The 22,920-nt window shown below is 42.6% G+C and overlaps 1 protein-coding gene across 2 annotated transcripts in view; it reads left to right on the top strand.

The window, feature by feature from the left end:
* Positions 1-18,738, top strand: part of LOC124547636 (zinc finger protein squeeze-like) — a 253,666-nt gene extending 234,928 nt beyond the window's left edge. For both annotated transcript variants that reach the window (XM_047125121.1, XM_047125120.1), the window contains one exon: positions 15,600-18,738. In XM_047125121.1, the coding sequence (XP_046981077.1) occupies positions 15,600-15,616 (17 nt within the window). In that variant the 3' untranslated portion in view covers positions 15,617-18,738. The remainder of the gene's footprint in view (positions 1-15,599) is intronic.
* Positions 18,739-22,920: the final 4,182 nt, after the last annotated feature.

The raw sequence follows: 22,920 nt of genomic DNA, 5'->3' as shown, positions 1-22,920 counted from the left end.
TGAGGGAAAGTAGTAGCCTATGGACTGTCTCTTTGTATTTACTGTACCTTTGCTGAGTTCCATTATCTCAGGAAAATTTGGTACAGTTTAGTTATTACTTATGTAAAATACAGTGCTGTCTGTTTAGCTTTATATCTTATTTATTAAAGTAAATTAATCTTGCCGGTTTTTATGACTTTCGACACTAAAATTACTTTTTCTTAATAATTCAAAAGAGGTAGCTTCATTAAAACTCCAACCACATGTTCCATGATAAAGTGAATCTAACAACAAAGGTGCAGCGTTCCCAAACTTCAATATTGCATACTTTTAAGATTTGTTCAAATGGCTCTAAGCACTATGGGACTTAACTAGAGGTCTGCATCATCTCCGATTTTTACCGGCGAGTCCCGCTCGCCCCTCTGGCTCTCGAGAGTATGCGGCCGAGCGTCCTCTTCCGCCGGCTGTGGGCAGGCGATCGCCAGCGCTCGGCCGAGTGGGCCAACGCTCGGCCGGTCGCCAGTAACCGGTGGACTGTGCTAGCGAGCGGCGCTTCGTCACACTCCTTGAGATCAGAGGCCACCGCTTCACATTAACCATTCACTTATTTCTTTTACAAATGTCTTTCGTTGTTTACTACCAGTTCTATGACCTAAATAATACCCTTGTATATGTTACATTTGATGTTTGTTAATATGTTGCAGACTACTGGAGTTTCGCCTTTGAGGTTATCATGTATTCCAGTAATTGTAACGTATTTAGTATTTTGTTCCGTTCGGTAGAAAAACGGGAACACAGTAGTCTAATCATGACTATGTGTAGCCTATCTCAAAACTCGGCCACATATACGTTGCACGAATATTGAACGCAGGATCGGGAAGGAATGACGGAGTTAAAAGTAATACTCACGCAATTTTGTTGCACAAACATTAATTTCTGAACAAATGATGACCTGTAAATAACGTTACAAGTGAATCAGGACTATACAATTCGTTTTTCGTCATTGGTGCTCCCTGATACACAGGCGTCATTTGTGTTCCTGGAGCTATTACTACAGATGGCGGTTTGAACTTCTTCCTGTGAAGTCAATGAAAGTGGAATCGTACATTTATAGAGTCTGAGGAATGTTTCCTTCCTTGTTATTACGTGGTATGTTGTGAATACTTACGTAATTGTGATGGGTCAATAAGAGATCATCCACCTTGTCTGATTCCAGGCACGATCTTTTGCTGGACAGCAGGTGACCGGCCTGGCTAAAATTTCTCTCGCTGGCAGCACTAGTGACAGGAATACAGAGAACTCTTCTGGCTACTACCGACAGCCTTGGAAGTAATCCCGCGTACGTTTTCCACCTCTGCAAAATTTGTCCTTCGGCACAGCTACAGTGGGATTTGGAGAGCGAAAGGTACCTGTCGAGTTCATTGGTAGTAACTGTGTGTCCATCTTCGTCGTCCTCATTCGAACTCCAGTCCATCCTGGACTTTTTCATGGGAAGAACTTGGTCACTGTTTGCTTGAATGGACTCTAACATGAATGAAAATATCCGTAACATATTCAGGTCACCTTAAAATATGTATACACCGTAGTTAGAATTACTGGTTACTAAACGACTATATTTACGGTGACATTTTATGTATATCGCACAAATTACATCAAAACGCATTGTGGAATGTTCAAGCTGCGAAACTTTTCCCAAATATCACATTTTCATTTATCATGTAATAAATCAACATGGCAGATCAAGATGGCAGATTAGACAAACAAACATTCGTTTACTAATTGGTTTCAGTGAATGAACCTTACCATTTACGGGCAGTTCCGAGTACAATCGTCGAACTATAGCATACGCGGCTTGCTTTTCGTCTGCTGTGAGTATCTTCAAATGAAGCCGTGATGGCCATGGAACCGTGGCAACGTAATGGATAGCCTCAAGTTTGCACTTCTCTGTGATGAAGTATGCTGCTCTCCTTTTTATTTTCACCATGAGCTGAAAAGGAAACCCAATATACATAATTGCACTCTGATAATTCAACAGTTGTATAAAGGATCGTAACCTATAGAAAGAGTTCTTACCTCGTTGTCACTGTCTATTGGTTCACAATGATGCAACAGACTCTTGTACCACGGCAGCACACGTTCCAGCGTTGTTATCTTCGCAATTTCCAAATCCAAACTCGCTTCTTTAAAGGGGGTTAGAAAAGCGACAACATCTCGCACGCACCCTTCTTGGAAGGTTTCTAAGAGTGTCGATTGCCCCCGGGATTCTAGTAGATCTCGAATATCGTCGATTTGACTTATGACTGAATTGAGCATTAACAGTATACTGTTCCACCGAGTTACAGCTTCTTACCTTACAGCGTGCCGCAGACGCCCCGAGTGACCCGATCTCTTCAAATAGCCTACTATAGCTCTTGCTGATAGTAGACACGACAGGATTTCAGGGGCTTCGTCTTCTAAAAACGTCTCTTGAAACGTGTAACGAAGCGCAGTCATCAAGCAGTGATCAAAGCAAGGCAAACGGTCGTGAGATTCGAGTGCCTTCTTCATATTAGCTCCTTGGTCGGCGACAAAGTAACATTTCGTAAGACCATTCTTGTTAATTCCTAACTCAAGCATCCGCTCTTCGATTTCGTGCCGTATGTTCTCTCCTGTCTTAGGTACGTCCGGAAACTCGGTTGTTATCAAAACAAGCTTTCTAGCCGCCACTCACCATCCACATAATGCAACGTCACAGTAAAAAAATTTCTCTTCTTGTAGTTATCAGGCCACAGATCAGCGTCTAAAGCGCACATTTTGTTCTTTAAGGCACACATTAGCTTGGGCACCATTGTCACCCGTATTTTGTCTGCCTTTTCTTTAATTTGCTGCGATACAGTGGTAGGCTGCGGAAGAACATCTTCTATACTGACTTTGCCGTAAGTGGCGCCAACATTGATGAGCTCCTGCGAATAATTCTTGAAGCCAATCTTACTACATGTATTTAACGGTAGCAAATCTATTCCTCTCATATCGACCAACCTATCAACAACAACTTTCTTTATGCTACTTGGTACTGCAAGTGGCCGGTGGACTTCTGCTCCGCATTTACTTTTGTAGTGCCGAAGCATACCTGTTGTGCTTGACTGGTATGAAAGTATGGCATCACATGCGGTACATTGCATGAAACCAGCAGAAGCCTGCGTGACAGGATCCACTACAAGTGCAAACGATTTCCAAGCTTCACTTTTCGCCACCTCTTCCGACATGTCTTTCTTCTTCAGGACTAATGAGCCGCTCCTAATTCTCTCCATAATACTTCTCTTCGTTTCATGAATGGAACGTTTACGACCTATACTTGGTTTATCCGTAACGCTGTCTGCGGTGCTCAAAGCCAGGTCGTCAACTGTGATTACACACGGTTTCTAATGCGATTCAGCATTGTAGAGCGCGCTAAGGTTGTACTGTCACCGGCCGAGATTGTGAGTACGCTCGAGCGCCCGGCAGTGCTCGACAATCCAACGGATAACTGAGAGGTGGAGCACAACCGGCCACATGGTGCATTAGACGGCCACAGCCGCATCGCAGCGTGGGCCTTTCCCAGCCGTCGAGCAGCGGCACGAAATCGGAAATGCTCGAGCGGTTGTTTTCATCGAAATGCAGAGCTCTAGTACTGAATATGGACTGAGAGTAAATCGAAGAGAGCAGAAAGTAATGAGAAGTAGCGGAATACCGAGGAACTTAACGTCAGAGTTATGAATACGAAGTAGACGAAATTAAGGCATTCTGCTACTTAGGCAGAAAAATAATCCATTAAATGGACGGATCAAGGAGGACATAAAAAACAGACTAGCACTGGCAAAAAGGTTTTTCGTGGCCAAGGGAAGTCTACTGGTATCATACATAGGCCTTTTTGTACTTCCTTCTTTCTTCGATCAGCTGAAATATTACATTTTTTACCCATGGTTTCCTCTCATTTACCTTCCTTGTAACTGTGCTTATCTTTCCAACTTCTGTGATTGCACTTTTTAGAGATGTCCATTCCTCTTCAAAAAGAGACCTTCAAGCGCATCTCTTCGTTCCGTAGGATTTCTGTGTCCCACATCTTTGCTCATTGACTCTTCCTGGCTAGTCCATTACACTTGGCTCAAATGGCTCTGAGCACTAGGGGACTTAACATCTGAGTCATCAGTCCCCAATTGTAATAAACACTGTGTCCGGATGGCGCAGTGGTTAACAAAACTTCCTAGTAAGCAGGACATCTCGGGTTCGAGTTCCGGTCGGGCACATATTTTCACTCGTCGCCGCTGATACTGCATAAAGTTCCGATGCAACTGACACCAATAAATCTTTCCCTTTCCTTTCATTTCCTTTCTCCTCCTCCATCTTCGGTTTACATGACGTCTATTGGAAGTTGAGATCGTTAGCATGACGCCACATAACGTAGGCGCACATATCTTCATTCGCCATCCTGATTTACACGTTGGTACCACTGATGAAAAATTAACTTCGAGAACATCTTGCTGTGAGAGACGCATTTCGTCCCGTGTAAACAGTTCGAATTCATACGCTTCTGATCGTTCATGATCGGATGGGAAAGTTAATTTAATCGTGGCTTGGCGGTAGGAAAACGTCATGATGGTCGATGGAGACGTACACGAAGACAAGCCGCTACGCAGAATGAAACAAACATCCACTCGCTCGCAAGTAGCACAACAGGCGAGGCTCAGCAGGCAAGACGTGCTCGTCTCACCGCTGCCGAAGGCAGACTTCTCCTACATCACGGATACCCTTATTACACCAGAATCGTCTCTCTCAAAATGTTTGATAAAATACTGAAAAAATACTCACAATAAAATTCCACCACAAAATTTCTAGTGAGGATGGGATCCTCTGACTCTTGAGTATGAGCCGCCCCAAGGTGCTTCCATGACAGCTTATCATGCTGTAAAAACGAATTTCCATGAAGCGTTACGCAAAACATTTCAGTGAAGTTATCCAACACATTGACGAAGCGTACCATCAATCTAAGTACAGCCTTTCCCGCAGATCACGATTTTTCTCTTTGCATTTTCGTGACTGACATGAAGTCTGTGCTTTTCAGCTCTGCGTGCGAGTCCTTGGGTTGTACAAACGTCTGAGATTATAAAAATCTTGCTTGCTTAATAAATGAACCCCCTCTAGCTCGAAGGCAGACTTGGCGTGCTATAGCAACAGTGTTCATGGCACTACTGGGGTGGAGGAGGTACGTCTTCGAGGTATAGACTCAGCTCTACAGCTGCTGCGGTGTGAGCCAGTCTTCAAGCAAATGAAGTTGTATTTTGAGCACGCATAAAGCTGAGTCCCACGCTTTATTTGGCAAAAAAAATTCTGCCTGTATTTACAAGCCCTCCACATAGCCTCTGATTTCTTGAGGATGCTGTCTCAAAGTTTACTGGCTTGTGACGCCATCGTATAGTCATATTCCATGCCATATCCTTGTCGGAGTTATCGATCTGCGGTAGCTAACTTCCCTGGTTGTTACTCATGCACGTGGCGGCTGTTTTTTGTGCACGTGTCTTTTACAGTCCAGTGGTCGGATATATCTCACTGGCTTGGAACAGCGTTGGCTTCCAATTTTCTGAAAGTGAGTACTTTCTTCAAGACCTTTCCAAAGCTGCACTCTTTGGCACCGAGCGATACGCTCACTAGCGATTGTGTTTCCGGCTAATCCTTCGAACTGTGGCAGATCTATTTCCGATGTAAAGGACGGATGCCCTTATTATGGGTTTCTTCCTCTCTTGACTAAGCACGGCAGGGTCGGATGTCAATGTCACATGGTACACGTATACATCATTTGCAGGTATGTAAATGATTATCGTTGCAATTATCTGTTACAGGTAGAGGGTCGTCAGAGTGCATTAGTATCGTTACCAGTCCTGGTAGGGTATATAGGGGCGTGACCAACGTCAGATGTTATGAGATCACTGTGAAGGATACGGAGATGCTATGGATTCCTCTAAGGTAGCGTTATAGGAGGCATAGGGAGTTCGAAAGGACCCACAGTGTGTGTGTCTGTTTGATCGGCTGGTTGAATCGCGCAATATCCTGAATAGTGTCGCATTCCGATGTGACAGTGGCCCTATATATTGCGCGGAAACACAAGGACAGGCAAACATGTACGAAGGTTCTGGTCGTTCACGTCTGACCACCACAACGTAGGAATGTGCATCAAACGTATTGTAACCACTCATATTTGGGCCTAACATCCAAGAACAAGTAATCGACTCCTCGTAACATTTCGCGTCATTCCGCAGCATTGGTGAGAGACTAGCACCAACCGGACTAGGGAATCACCGTCCTATGCACAGGATGCCATTAACACCACTATACCGAGGACCGGGAAGATGGATTGCTGATGAACAGCGTCGTATTGTGTTTAACGATAATTCCCGGGTTTGCACCATCCCAGACAACGATCGTCAGAAAGTATGGCGGCGACTTCATAAAACGTAATGTTCTTCCGACGTTACTCCTGGCGTTATGGTGTGGGGAGCGTTTTTTTTTTTGTCCTCAGTCTTCTGACTGGTTTGATGTGGCCCGCCACGAATTACTCTCCTGTGCTAACATCTTCATCTCAGAGTAGCACTTTCAACCTACTCCTCAATTATTTGCTGGATGTATTCCAGTCTCTGTCTTCCTCTACAGTTTTTGCCCTCTACAGTTCCCTCTAGTACCACGGAATTCATTCCCAGATGTCCTATCATCCTGTCCCTTCTTCTTATCAGTGTTTTCCACATATTCCTTTCTTCTCCGATTCTGCATAGAACTTCCTCATTCCTCACCTTATCAGTCCACCTAATTTTCAACATTCGTCTGTTGCTCAAATGCCTCAATTCTCTTCTGTTCTGGTTTTCCCACAGTACATGTTTCACTACCATACAATGCTGTACTCCAGACGCACATTCTCAGAAATTTCTTCCTCAAATTGAGGGCGATATTTGATATTAGTCTGCTTTTGATGTCCTCTTTGCTCCGTCCGTCATTGGTTATTTTACTACCTAGGTAGCAGAATTCCTTTACTTCATCTAATTCGTGACCATCAATCCTGATGTTAAGTTTCTAGCTGTTATCATTTCTACTACTTCTCATTACCTTCGTCTTTTTTCGATTTATTCTCTATCCATACTCTGTGCTCATTAGACTGTTCATTCTGTTCAGCAGATCATGTAATTCTTCTTCACTTTCACTCAAGATAGCAATGTCATCAGCGAATCGTATCATTGATATACTTTCACTTGAATTGTAATTCCACTCCTGAACCTTTACTTCCATCATTGCTTCTTCGATGTACAGATTGAACAGTAGGGGCGAGTGGCTACATCCTTGTCTTACACCCTTTTTAATACGAAGACTTAGTTCTTGATCGTCCACTCTTATTAGCTCAAATGCCTTAGTTCTTGGTCGGCCACTCTTATTATTCCCCTCTTGGCTGTTGTAGATTTTGTATATCACCCGTCTCTACCTGTAGCTTACCCCTACTGTTTTCAGAATTTGGAACACATTGCACCATTTTACATTGTCGAACGCTTTATCCAGGCCTATAAATCCTATGAACGTGTCTTGATTTTTCTTTAGTCTTGCTTCCATTATTAACCGTAACGTCAGAATTGCCTGTCTCGTGCCTTTACCTTTTCTAAAGCTATCAGGTATTGAAATGCCTGGGCTAGCAGGACAGAGTGGATTAGGTTGTGGAAAGGAATCAAAATGAGTTCCTGTCAGTTGCACTCAACATACAAACTTTATTAATCAACACACAATATTACAACAAGCATGCAAAACACCCAAAACTTGAATGGACCTACTTTGATTAACTTTAGATCGGCTGAAGGCCACATTCAAAATCCAAGAGAGAAGGCTTAAGCAAATTTGAAATACAAGGTTCTTCTGGAGGGTTCACTCAAGAATATTTTCTAAAGCTTCAATCTGATCGACTGAAGGCCTTAGCAACTTAATTTTAATGGAACTAGGTTGGAGATCACATATTAAGCAATAAGGGGAGTTTCAATCAAAAGGCAGAAGGCATTATCTTAAAACCTCTCCAGCAAAATTCGGCTGAATGCCCCATATAAAAATATAACAATCTCATGCCTTAAGGCCAAGACAAGAACATTAATTTAAGAGATATTGATACTCAGCTGAAAGCCACACATCAGCCAAATAACTAAAATCCAAACAGGGAAATTACTGCGCAAGGAACGGCACTCAGAAGTTTCCAGTGGTTGGCATGGGATTGTATGGGAGGGGTACGAGGTAGTACTGCTTAGTGGGCTCAGCCTGTCATGTTCTTTGTGAAGTCGGCTAGATTTTGTAATTACTGAAATAACGTCACATACGCTCTCAATCTGTGAAGTTTCACATCATTTTCTCTTCGCCTTCTGTGTGCTTCATTTTTTCTGTCAGACAGGGTATAGGCTCAAGTAGCGTTCGATGCGGCGATTATTGTTGCTGTTGTTCCGAAAAACCGCCTGTTCTTGCTTTAGCCACGAACGCTGTGAATTAGTGTACTTGGAACACCTGCACATCATAAAAAAGGAAATGAAATGACGGTATGGAGCTACTGGCCGGGAGACCCCATGTGGTGTTTTCGTCTGTGTGGTCAGATTACAAACGTGTCACCTACACAGCTGGAAGGAGGACAAGGGCCGACATGAGAGCTTCCTCTTCCAAACCTCCACAAATATGTTAGTTACCACTGGTGACAATGGACAGGCCATCGTCATCCCAACGCCGTGTACGTAACAGTATACGTTAAATAAGAATAGATTGTCGTGGGCACGAATTCAAAGGTTTTCTTCATATGGCCTCAGCTCTTCTCGTTGATGTTTACCCACGTACCCTAGCAAGGAGCGAAATCACGTCTAAACGCACTCTGAGGTTTCTGTGGCCTAGTCGGAGGTTTGGAATCAGTTGTACGAAATGCGCTGAATTCCGTATGTGGTGTAGACAGTTGGCAACTGAAAAGCTGTTAAGTGTTTTGCTGTCTCGTTAGTCGGCGATCCAATTTCGCAAACTCAAGAAGGTGTAGCTGCTTATGAGCACAGTAATCCATCTTTTCCTTGAAAGCGACAGAGAGGAGTTTGATGCTCTTCCTCGTCACTCTGTTGGTTATTTCGTTTTCTTTTCCCCAGTAGGCGTCCTCCTCGAGTGTGAAGTAAATTTTCGGCTAGTATTTCTGAAGCGGCAGCAGTACTGAAGAATTCCATTTTTTGCTGTAAGATGGCTGTCTCAGAGATTTCTCGAAGACATTTGAACGCTTACAGGTCCCTACGAAATTAAGTCCCTTCTCAGGGACAGATAAAGCCGCCTCACCACTGTCTTCCCCATAGAGATAGGCCTAGTTACAGTTATTATTCGTTGTTCAACTATCGTCGGCTTACTCGCTAGGTGTACTTATTTCCCGGCAAATGTGCATGTCACCAATTCTGGTGCACTGTTGGCATTAACACACACCATCCAATCAAGGGGGAGTGTTGATACGGTGTCGCCTGTATCGAGTCTTTCCTGTGAACGGGACCTGACTGTCTCGTCTGGTGGCAGCAATTTTAATTTTATGGACCATCTTCGCGAAAGAAGATATATCAGAATCGTTTCGTCATCCTCTTGAAGATACTCAGTCATCATGAGCGCTTCAGGATGGAACAAGTTAGTTTGCCGAAATGTGTCACTATCTTGACGGCTGAATACACAAGAGCAGTTCTAGCCGGTGATTATATTGAAACTTTCCCTATTGAACAAGTTATAACACGGAAACTAATTACGATACGAGGACCAAACATGGTAGCATTGATGTCAAGGATATGAGGAAAAGAAATAACGCAGAATCAATTCAACTGAAATACTTTTAATTTGCTGCTATGGTATATCATACCATTACATACCGCTACCATTACTGCTACAAAAGGGCAGCATCAGTGTCCAGAACAGGTTGAAGATGCAGGATTGCATATTGTACAGCAAAACGAAGCAAGACCATTGGTATGCTGGCTACCTCTTGATATGCTGTGCTTCAAATCAGCACATGTGTGAATGTTCCCCTGGTAAACTCTGTTCTTCAGGTAGGCCTGCAACCAGAAATCACAGGGGGTGAGATGTGATCGTACTGGCCAAGCATGTGGAAACGATCGGCTGATAATTCGATCTTATCCAAATGTGTTTCGCAGAAACAGATGAACTTTACGAGTGATGTGCGGTGAGGCCCCATCTTGGATGAGAACTGTTGAGTTCAATGCGTCTCTCTCCTGTAGGGAGGGAATGACATGTTCAAATCAAAATGTTCAAATGTGTGTGAAATCTTATGGGACTTAACTGCTAAAGTCATCAGTCCCTAAGCTTACACTCTACTTAACCTAAATTAACTTATGGACAAACACACACACCCATGCCCGAGGGAGGACTCGAACCTCCGCCGGGATCACCCGCACAGTCCATAACTGCAGCGCCCTACACCGTTCGGCTAATCCCGCGCGGCAGGAATGACATGTTGCCGACGCGTATCGCAGTAACGTTGGCCAGTAACACTGCACGTCTTTGGTCCTAGAGCGCCAACCTGTTCAAAAACGAATGGGCCAATGATGAACGTATCCGTGAAGCCATCCCATACTGTGACACTTTCACCATACAGAGGAACTTCATGCATATTGACTGGAGATCAAGATCCCAAACTCGGCAATTCTGTGTGTTCACTCGCCCGTCAGAGAAAAATGAGACTCGTCTGTCCTTAGGATGGTCCAGGGCCAGCCTTCGTCAACTGCAATCCTTGCGAGAAAGTGGAGAGCGAAGTCAACACGTCGTTGTGCGTCCCGTGGTGCAAGCTGCTGTACGATATGGATCTTGGACGGATACCATTTTAGATTGGTTCGGACCACCTTCTATATAGTGGACCACGATATGTTCAACTGTCGTGAAACAGTACATACACTGCCTGAAGATAGGGAATTGCGTGCAGAGTTGTCATCAACCACCTGTGTTGGAACCGGTCGTCAGCCTCTTCCCGGTGCGACGCCCAGTTCTCCAGATGATTCGAACTTCTTCGTCATGGTCCGCACAGCAGGTGGAGAGAGAGAACCCTTCCGTAATCCTTTCAGTCGGCAATATTGTCGAAGTACAGCTGCAGCATTACTGTTGTTTTGATAATAGAGCTTCACAAGTAATGCCCTGCTCCTTTTGTGCAAGCTCATGTTGACCCGTCAAAAAGTGCACTGCGACTGGTCATGCTTGTGAGACTGTCAATCACTACGACTGTTAGAACTGGACGGTGGAGCTGTGACGCATGGGAATCATGAGCCCCATACTCTGGACATTAATGTTATCAAGCCCGGTCTTCGTACGGTAATTAGTTTTCGTGTTATAATGTGTTAAACAGGGGAAGTTTAATTATAACCAGCCGGTACATAATAATGCATCAGGAAGGTGTTTTCTCATGCTCGCCATTCACCCGTTTGGCTATGCTTCTTACATGAACACTGTATCCTTCCGATGCGCTTTTTATTTTTTCCAAATAAGTGCATTTCTGACCCGTTTCACTGATTTAAGGATATCTGGGATGTACTTTTTGAGTATAAAACGTGAAATCTTTTTTTAAAAAAAAAACCCTCATCGCATTTAAGTACTGGGAAAACATCTGCAATACACGATACAGATAATTGACATCTTAAGAGCTGGCCTTGCTCCTTATCCTCCACAATATTTCGGTTGGTTTGGATGTTGTTCCTCCTCCATTAGGAGTGTTCTAGTGAATTGAGTTGATGCAATGATGTTACTAAGGGTCGACCTTGACAGTACGCCGTTCGCATAGGTAAGCCTTATACAAGCGGGAGTATATTAGTTGTTCCTGAGGCTGCCTGCTGAAAGCTGTTTTGCTTCAACAGTCATCAGCTCCATCGGCACGTGGCACACCTAGACACTGAGGTTCTTATCTGGGCGTGTAAGCGACGACTCCAGCTTGCTATACATACTGGTGGAAAAAATCACAAGACGAGAAATTAATTATGTAGAGTAATGAAATTTTGGGAATACATTTGTCAAGATAACATATTTAAGTGATTAAAATTGAGAGATGACGGATTAATGTAATCACGAAATAAGCCACTGCAAATGTGAAATGAGGACGACGGTGTAAACCTGCATCCGGCCATACTGACTCAGGTTTTCCGTGATTTCCCTAAATAGGATCAGGCAAATGCTTGGATGGTTCCTTTTAAAGGGCACGGCCGACGTCCTTTTCCGTCCTCCCTTAAACCGATGGAACTAATGACCTCGCTGTTTGGTCCCCTCCGCAAATAAACAAACCAAACAATAACTGGCCGACAGAATTTTGAGCTCAAGCATGTAAACGTGCATACATTATGTTAGGCAGGTCCCGGATGTCGCTTCCTGGGATGGAGTTCTATGCCTGTTGCACTTATTCGGTGGATACAACGACGGTTAATGCTGTTTGTGGTTGACGCTGGAGTTGTCATCCGATTATATCACATAAGTGCTCGATTGGAGACGGGTATCGTGATCGAGCAGGCAAAGGCAACACGTCGATATCCTGTAGAACATGTTGGGCTGCAGCAACGGCATGTGGGCCAGCGTTATCCTGTTGGAAAACACTCTCTGGAATGCTGTTGATGAATAGTAGCGCAAGAGGTCGATTCACGAGACTGGCGTACAGTTTTGCAGTCAGGGTGCCTGAGATATCCACGAGAGTGCTCCTGGTGTCATACGAAATCGCGCCACAGACCATAACTCCAGATGTAGGTCCTGTGTGTCTAGCACGCAGGGAGGTTGGTTCCAGGCTGCAGGCCCTCAACTGTCCTCCTCCTCACCAACACGATGTCATCACTGGTACCGAGGCAGTGCCAGCTTTCATCAGAAAATACAACTACTTCCACCTTGCCTCCAATGACACTGACGTGACATCACCGAAGTCGCAAGTGGCCGTTATTTGGCGTCACTGGAATGCAGGCTACAGGGCGTCTGGCTCGGAGGCGCAGTTGAGGTAACCGATTTGTAACAGTTCGTTGTCTCACGGTGGTGCCAACTGCTGCTCAGATTACTTCTGTAGATTCAGTGCAATGCGCCAGAGCCATACGTCGGACACGATGGTCTTCCCACTCCGTAGTGCTACGTAGCCATCAGGAGGCCGGCGTTCTTGCGACCCTACATTCTCGTGACCACCACTGCCAACAATAATGTAGAGTTGCTACTCTCCCTCCAAATATTTCTGCAATATAGCGGAAGGAACATCCATCTTCTAGTAGCCCTATTACATACCTCGTTCAAGCTCAGTGAGCTGTTGTTATGGTGCCTTTGTCGCCTTAAAGGCGTTATTGACTAATATCAATTAACCAAGTCCAATATCGAAGTTAACTAGCGCTCAAGACCGTTACAGCACGTACTGAACGAAAACCTGGCGCGAAAATTAAACAGACATCATCTTTCAGATGTAGAAACACGCCTACCAACTTTCGTTTATGTCGCACAACTTCTTCTTGGTGCTACGATTTTTTTCCCCGTCAGCGCATGCTACACAATATTGCACACCGAGCGAGGTGGCGCAGTGGTTAGACACTGGACTCGCATTCGGGAGGACGACGGTTCAATCCCGCGTCCGACCATCCTGATTTAGGTTTTCCGTGATTTCCCTAAATCGCTCCAGGCAAATGCCGGGATGGTTCCTTTCAAAGAGCACGGCCGACTTCCTTCCCCATCCTTCCCTAATCCGACGAGACCGATGACCTCGCTGTCTGATCTCCTTCCTCAAAAACAACAACAACAACAACAATATTGAACTAACGCTCCGCACAGTACTCTCCGAAACACGCACCGAGCTCACGATTACGAGATCTGCTTGTACCCATCAGGACTCAACTCAGAAACCTGCGGTTCGCCAAAATTGGCCTAGTTTACTGAGTTGTTCGCGATTTGGCACTCGTTACGACTACACTACTGGCCATTAAAATTGCTACACCAAGAAGAAATGCAGATGATTAACGCGTATTCATTGGACAAATACATTATACTAGAACTGACATGTGATTACATTTTCACGCAATTTGGGTGCATAGATCCTGAGAAATCAGTACCCAGAACAACCACCTCTGGCCGTAATAACGGTCTTTATACGCCTGGGCATTCAGTCAAACAGAGCTTGGATGGTGTGTACAGGTACAGCTGCCCATGCAGCTTCAACATGATACCACAATTCATCAAGAGTAGTGACTGGCGTATTGTGATGAGCCAGCTGCTCGGCCGCTATTGACCAGACGTTTTCAGTTGGTGAGAGATCTGGAGAATGTGCTGGACAGGGCAGCAGTCGAACATTTTCTGTATCCAGAAAGGCCCGTACAGGACCTGCAACATGCGGTCGTGCATTATCCTGCTGAAATGTAGGGTTTCGCAGGGATCGAATGAAGGGTAGAGCCACGGGTCGTAGCACATCCGAAATGTAACGTCCACTGTTCAAAGTACTGTCAATGAGAACAAGAGGTGACCGAGACGTGTAACCAATGGCACCCCATACCATGACGCCAGGTGATACGCCAGCAAATCCACGCTTCCAATGTGCGTTCACCGAGACGTCGCCAAACACGGATGCGACCATCATGATGCTGTAAGCAGAACCTGGATTAAATTACGTTTTACCATTCGTGCACACAGGTTCGTCGTTGAGTACACCATCGCAGGCGCTCCTGTCTGTGATGCAGCGTCAAGGGTAACCGCAGCCATGGTCTCCGAGCTGATAGCCCAGGCTGCTACAAACGTCGTCGAACTGTTCGTGCAAATGGTTGTTGTCTTGCAAACGTCCCCATCGATTGGGGATCGAGACGTGGCTGCACGATCCGTTACAGCCAGTTGGATAAGATGCCTGTCTTCTCGACTGCTAGTGATACGAGTCCGTTGGGATCCAGCACGGCGTTCCGTATTACCCTCCTGAACCCACCGATTCCATACTCTGCTAACAGTCGTTGGATATCGACCAACGCGAGCAGCAATGTCGAGATACGATAAAACGGAATCGCGATAGGCTACCATCCGACCTTTACCAAAGTCGGAAACGTGATGGTACGTATTTCTCCTCCTTATACGAGGCATCACAACAATGTTTCACCAGGCAACGCCGGTCAACTGCTGTTTGTGTATGAGAAATCTGTTGGAAACTTTCCTCATGTCAGCACGTTGTAGGTATCACCACAGGCGCCAACCTTGTGTGAATGCTCTGAAAAGCTAATCATTTGCATATCACAGCATCTACTTCCTGTCGGTTAAATTTCGCGTCTGTGGCACGTCATCTTAATGGTGTAGAAATTTTAATTGCCAGTAGTGTATTATTCGCCACGTCTTGCCGGCAGCACACAGCACTTCGTGTAGAAATCCGTCTGCTGGAGCCTGGTAGCAGAACGACAGTCTACACGGTGCGTCAGTAACGTTCAAACGAGCTATTAAACTGTAACTGCTTGTGCAAAAGCTTCCTACATCGTCTGTAATTCTTCCTTAAGCACCCTGTAGAAATCAATGAACAATAATGTTGCTAATAGCTGGCATTCTGTTTATATTCTAATGAGCGTGCCCACAGTGTTATATTTATAATGGATTACTTTTGATGTTTCTTGTTGCAGACTCCAGGCCGAAGTGAGATGTCGACGGACGCCGCCAACCGGCGCCGCAGTCGGCGCTTTTTTGGTGTGCCGTTTAGTTTCCACACTAACACACTATTTCAACGTCTTTAGAAAACTATATTTACTTTCTATTTAAATTACCCTTACGTAAAAATGTTTGTGTATAAATACATGTATGACGTTTAGTGATCGACGAGAAACTACCGGTCTTCAACGATGCTTAGGAGGTAACAATCTTATAAAGTCTTCACCCACCAACTGTAGTTCCCAGTAAAAAACTGTTGTGTAGTCTATCGTTCCCTAAGACCCTAAGGAACGTAGAACGCAAAATTTTAATGCCGCCAATTTTAAAGTATTCTTTCGGGACAAATGCACAGCCTAGAAAGAGGAAATGCTGTCGTATAAAATATTCAGAGATGCTTACGTTTGGTGCGTAAGATAAGAACCAATTATTGTCACTTTCATATGTTACCAGAAGAAATAAGGCAGTCGTTTCTGGAATTCATAATTTGCTTTATGAGAAAGGCAACACTATCGCTAGAAAAGTAAAACCTAAAAACACGTTGACAGTACAGTAGCTACGAAAGTGAAGAGATTATATGTTGTTTTGCTTTAAGCTTGAGAGTCATAAGTTGCTTTTTAGGGATCAACAATGTCTTTGAATTGATCAACTTTGCTTGTCTAAGCCGTATTAAGATAACGCGAGGACAATGAAGACTTCATTGTAATTAATTTCAAAGACTGAAAATCTACGAGAACACGAAACGACATACATGTTGTTCTGCTACACATTAATTTCGAAGCACAAATTTTAAAATTCTGCACAGTTTCTCCCACCCACTGTTTTCCGTAATGACTATAAATATATTCAATCGGAAGTAACACCGTGTTTCTGATTCCAACAAAAACCTTATTGACAACGTAAGATTTTAGAGATGAGTTGATGAAAGAAAATATCGGCCACGTACGATGTAACACGTATGTGCGTATCCAACAGTGTGACTCAACAGCTGTCATGTCTGACAATGGTTCTTGCGTATTTCCCAGTCTTCATTCGCAAAATTTTCTCCATCTTTTATGTAAAATTAATACATTAACGCATAAAATATATTCTCCAGTGAAACATTTACATAAGCATGTTTAAAGACTTGATTCACTGTTTCAAATGAACTGAACGACTCCACTATTACAAAAATACTCAAATTATATTAATTTTTTTAATAAGACTTTTTTGATCAAAGACAACTGTATTCGATTACATTCGATAACCTACGGCACATCGCACACTTCTTTCGTTGTATGATTAACCGGCTATCAAATGCGTTGCACTTGCAGTCAGCAACTGGTTGAACATCGTCGCACTCCCCACTTGGCCGGGAGCCTTTCGCCATTGGGAGTGCTGGGAATGCGAATCGTAAACTCCCGTATCCATGACCCATCCATTAGTCAATTATGAACCTCGAACAAGCGCTCATCAAATTACACACTGTATCAAGAGCAGATTCAATACAAAACTAACGTTTCGCTTCAAGGCCCTTCCTTTTTGTACGTTTCTGTGTGTACGGTTGTGAAGAATCCTGCCGACTACAAGAACGTGCTAAATCGGAGTATAGAATTTTTAGAAAGCTTATTAGGCACATAGATTCTAAAGTGAGGTTGCAGTCCTGTATTCATAATACGGATCGGCAAGTGCTAAGTAGTATTCAATTTGTACCATCATCAACGCCAGCAGAACACCACAGTCAAAAGTTAGTTTAGTGTTTGGATTTAGTGCACGGTAGACGCGAAGGTTCCAGATTACGAAGTACGAAAGATAATTACGGTAGAAAAGCGCTTTCAGCACTCAACAAATAAAGGCAGAAATTGTACGCTGTAGCGATATTTTATAGAGAAGCTAGTTATTTAGAATCAGAATTTGTAAACGTGAATTGGTAAAAAAAAAAAAGTGAAATAACTTTGTATTTAATGTTAAGAAAAGCTACGTACGCTGTACGCAGCGATTGCAATGACATTAAACTTCCAAAACTGGAAAGAATTCCTGCCACTGAATTTTATTTACTAAAATTCATCTGTAATATGAAAACTGACCTAGAACTACTTTCAGTGGTATAAGATCTTGTCTCTGTATCACAAAAAGGCAAGAGATAATAACTCTCTTTCAAAATTTACGAACCACACAACGATAAGCATACTAAACGAAAGTACTACAAATCTCTTGGCAACTGTCGCTCACAACTGTTCATTTATTTTCTTGAAAAGGTACAATTTCTCTCAGCTTTTTCAACGTACTTAGCAAAAATACTTCTCTAATTATTTACGAAATAGAACTATTCTACGAGAACATTATTCCACAGCTTCTTTATCATGATTCGTCTCATTAACACCCAGTAATTTACTACCATCTTTTCATATATCTTGTTTTTCTACGCTAAAGGTGCCATTTCACAGAATTTCTTCGCTCGTTAAAATGCAAATAAATGCGTCATGCAAAGACTATCGTCTGCTGCATCTGCACGGAGTTTTTGAAACGGTTGATTTGAAAACTACTGGGAAATATATCTAGGGTGAATGTATGTGTAGATATTTTCTTTGTGAGATGGTTGATTTCAAAATTATTGGGAGATACACTCTCGAATAACTTTATGTGAAAATATTTTCCACACTGTGAACTGGCTGCCTTATTAATATCTTTACTTCGCTTATATAACTCTGTTGGTTCTATGTGAAATTTTTCAATTATATCTATGTGGATACTGATTATTGTACCATTTATGAAGCTTTGATCATCTATGAACCCATTGTTGTTTATGACAAAAAAAATTAGTTAAAATCTTTTACTGTACTTGCAGTTATCTAGTGCAGTTTCTGCCCCAACTTCATAAATTAAATGAAACACTTTGTCTTTTTCTAAAGAACAATATGTCTGTCATCCTGTTACTTCGAACATATCATACTGCACAAATAACGATAGCTTTCCCATTGAAATTGTCTACTCAAATTATTCCAGAACATTGGGCAAAATGCTGTTGTTGCATGTTTAATGAATTAATTTTTGACTGCTTGTAAAGTATTTATTTATGCATATTAAGTGTTTACGGAACTGTTAATTTGTATATTGTATGGAGAAAAATAAAATAATAAAGATATGTACCACATCTTTCATTTCAACGTGGGGAAGCTACATTTGTTTGGTATTCAACGATTTTTTCTGAGTTAAGTATTACTAAATAAAGAGGTATTCTCATTGGTGGCTGGAGACAGAGTGAGAAACAGGAAGAGAGAGAGGTTTTATTTCATATATTCTTTAGCCTACCAGTGTTCCAGTTTGTCATATGGTGGTACAAGGTGAGTACTTCCATTATTTCATTATGGAATTTTTGGATTTGGCAGTACTGGCTTTATTTTACACATACGAGAGATATAAAAAAATTTGGAAACACCAAAAACATAACAAATTACCAGGCCTAATACGGTGTAGGATAACCATCGGCATTTGAAACAGCTTCCGATCGTCTCGGAATGGATAAAATAAGATCCTGTACGCTTTCCATGGGAATCTTATTCCGTATTTCTTACAAAATAGTGGCAAACGCAGGTAACGATGATGGATGCGGATAGCAATGACGCACCCTGCTGCCCAGTGTCGACCACAGAGGATCAATAATACTGAGCTATACTGACTTATTGGTGGTAGAGGCCTGAGGAGACGAGTAAATTAATTCTCGTGCTCATAAAACCAGACATGGACGATTCGAACTGTATGAACAGGGGCCCTGTCATCTTGAAACACAATATCCACATGGGAAACACACTGTTCCATGGGGTGGGGCAGGTCAGCCAAAGTGGTCATAATCCTTGGAAATAATGCTGTCCTGGGGATTACCCATGAGGCGATGGAATATCGCAATATGGCTACCAATATCATCAGCGAACCCACCACGTTTCATCTTGGGCCATAAACCCGACCAGAAATTGGAGAGAGTGCGAAAGAAGACTCATCCCACCAAATAACTATGTTAGTTTGCTTCATATTCCAGGTTTTACGGCTTCGGCTCCATGTTTCCCTGTTACGGGCATTCACGTAACTGATGAGCGATTTTCGAATTCCAGCTCGCCCTACAATTTCTTGCTTATGGAGATCCCTTCGCGTTGTTTTCGTTGTGAAAGGGTTCACGAATGCGACATTCAGTTCTGCAGAGACTTCTGCAACTGTTGTCTTCATATTTTTCGTCGCAAGCCCGTCACTCGACACACACTTCCGTCTGCATTGTGACTTACCGGATGCTTTTTCCTCTTTCCGTATATGCGGTATAAATCTTCGTTACGATCACGGAAACACTCAACATATGAGCACCAACCATTTGCCCACGTTCGAAGTCACTTATGTCCGACATAATGCACTCACAACACAAAAGAATGTTGTGACCTCCACTGATACTTGCAAAGTGAGGTGCCGTTCGTGGAAAAATACAACAGTGCAGCTTACAAGCTTGCATTTATGTTCAAGCAAGCGTTTCCCCCCGGTGTTTCCACATTATTATCTAAACTCTGTACTCCGATAGCAAGCTGTGTGCTATTGGCGATAAAAGTCCATGACAGATGAACCGCAACCGCGAGGACGAGTTGCAGCTAGTTATAGGTTCAAGTAACTTCAACGGTAGCCTCACCAACATTGCTTTGTCACAGTGTTTTGGATATAATTAAGTGGACTTTGTATGTCCTATGCCGCCAATGTTAAATTATCGAATTTTGTGACCCATTATTTTGGAAACTTTTTAAGACACCAACTTACAATTATCCATAATTATTGAATGCACCTTTCTAGATACACTGAACTAGAATTATTACTAAAATTATATAGTGGGACAAACTATCTTTTTTTTTCAAACACTCAAGTTTTGACAGAATTTTGTAAATAAATGAACATAAAAACAAAACAACTCAGGATATTTTAATTATTCTAGTTCCATATGTGTTGAATCTCACACTTTGCACGCTATGAATATTTCATGTCTCTACCATCAGTACGTTTTTAGAAAAAATGAGACATTTATTGCAAAAAACGTTTTTATTACGAATTCTTATAGAGACTTACATTACTGCATCTTTTATGCGCTAGAATTTTCCTGGGTCTTCTTCAGTGTCACAACAGCCCAGTGCTTGCCTCCTCTTTTTCTTTCTTGCTTCTTTTATCATTTGGTGAGCTGCTAACTCTGCTTATGTACACGAAGTTCATCCAGTTCCCGCAGTCCTTTAGATGTGTTCTGCCCAAATCTTACCCCTAACTTCTCCAGAACCTTAAGTCTTTTGTAGTTCCCACCATTGAAAGTTATTACAGCATCAGACACTGCCAACTTTAGAGTAATAAGGCCAACAAATACATTTTTAGAACCACGGCACCACGCAACATTATTGACAGACTCATTCACATTCTGGGTCTTCCTATGTAAACACTTCTTTAGTAGCTCAGGATTTGCCAAATCTCTGTAAATTGATTTGATTGCCTCCATTACTGCCAAAGGAAGAGAATGTTTATGTGCCAATTCATGCAGGCTGCCAGAAAATTCAGCTTGCCTATATTTACACAAAGTGTTTGGTGGAGGTGGACACAGAGCATGACATGGCTTTTCATCAGTTGATATTCGATGAAAGAAAGTGTTCCACACAGCTCTCTTCATCCTCTCTAAATTGTCACAGTTATTTTTAATGTCCTTCCACAATATTCCTGTAATTCATCAATTACTTTTTCTGTTAGTCTTCCAGCACATTTTATTGTCTTGCCATCAAACAGTTTTGTATTACCCACCTTGGTTTTTAGGTTATGCAGACGTGTTTCCATCCTTTTCTTGACATGTCCTGCACACTCAAGTTTTTGTATAGGAATGCCATATGGCTTACTGTTTTGTACTGCAGTGAAAGCCTTGCTGTCTCCATCGCCTAAGTAATTCACATGTATGACACACATCTCCTTCTACAAACGCTGAAAAGTGTTAACTGCTCCATTTACCTCCATTCCTCCACTAGAGCTATCATAACTTTTATACATTGCTGCTTATGAAGTAATCTGTTCTTCTGGTTCACTGTACAACCTTGGCAGTACTTACTGAGAACTTCAAAATCCAAAACTTTTCCAATGTCAATACTTCTTGCAGATGTAAAACCATTTTTGGAACCAAACCCACGCTTTTGCCAGGATCCACTCACAGCAATGCTGATGTCTGTGTCAAACTCACTTTGTTCAACAGCTTCTGATGTAGCAGCAACCATTCAATCTGCAGCCACAGCATTTACGGAGTCTCCAATTGCTGTTACATATTTCGTATACCTAGAAGGTGGTTTTGGCAAATTCAACCCAGTGCAAAGAATGTTAGCAGCCCTTGAACTTTCACCAATGCGTCTAAGGCCATAGAACAGTCACCTTAGTTTCATACAATTCATTACCTGACCCCTTTGATGAAGTATGAAATGCTTTTTCGTTTTTGCGCTTCTCACAACACCTATTCTATCTCCAACATCCAATATAAAGTTTAACTTCACCACCACAAAGATAGCAAGAGACAGTTTCAGAAACAACTTGTGCAAGGATTTGCAGATCAGTAATGACGTTTTCTATAATATCATTACTTTTACCACTGTCACCGGTTTCTAAAGTTACTTTCCTTTTCGATGCACAAGGGGGCGTGATCACTTCAGGAACATTATCGTGGTTTCCTTCACTGCTAACACACGCGTTTTCAAATACATCAGAAGAAAATGCAGGTCTCACATTTCTGTTACCCGCAAATTTGCGTTTCTTGAAGTTACTTTTAGGCTTAGTCATTTTATTTACGTATAAAAAGCAATAGAAGTTAGCTTACTACAAAAAATAGCCTATAATCACACTACTTTCAACGAAAACTAGTATCAGAAAGAAAGGACCGATTTGTTTATTCGTAATGCCAACCTCTGAGACGTAGCAGTGGGCAGAAAGCAAAGCAATTTGCAGCCTTCTAGACTGTGTAGTTCCCAAGATATGACTGCTCAACTGTGGCAGTATATGCATAGCTGTGAAGTTTGACAGTCACACGTCAACATTCAAAATACTATTTGAAGGTTTCAGAAATATCTGAGTTTGTATTATATACCAAAACGTTCAGGAAAATCCAAAGTACATTACGGAGTAGAAAACAGAAAATGTCAAATTTCAATGCAATTAATGTACAATGTCCCCTTAAGTAACTACAGAGATCTGGCACTGGAAGCATGGGTTAGCACAAGGGGCCTACGAGATTAAATATAAAATTTACATTACATATTGACGACATGTATGCAAACATTTTTA

Source organism: Schistocerca americana, chromosome 1, assembly GCF_021461395.2.
Source record: "Schistocerca americana isolate TAMUIC-IGC-003095 chromosome 1, iqSchAmer2.1, whole genome shotgun sequence".
In the NCBI taxonomy this organism is placed as follows: domain Eukaryota; kingdom Metazoa; phylum Arthropoda; class Insecta; order Orthoptera; family Acrididae; genus Schistocerca; species Schistocerca americana.
Note: the sequence above shows the minus strand (reverse complement) of the source record. Positions and strands in the feature narration are given on the sequence as shown.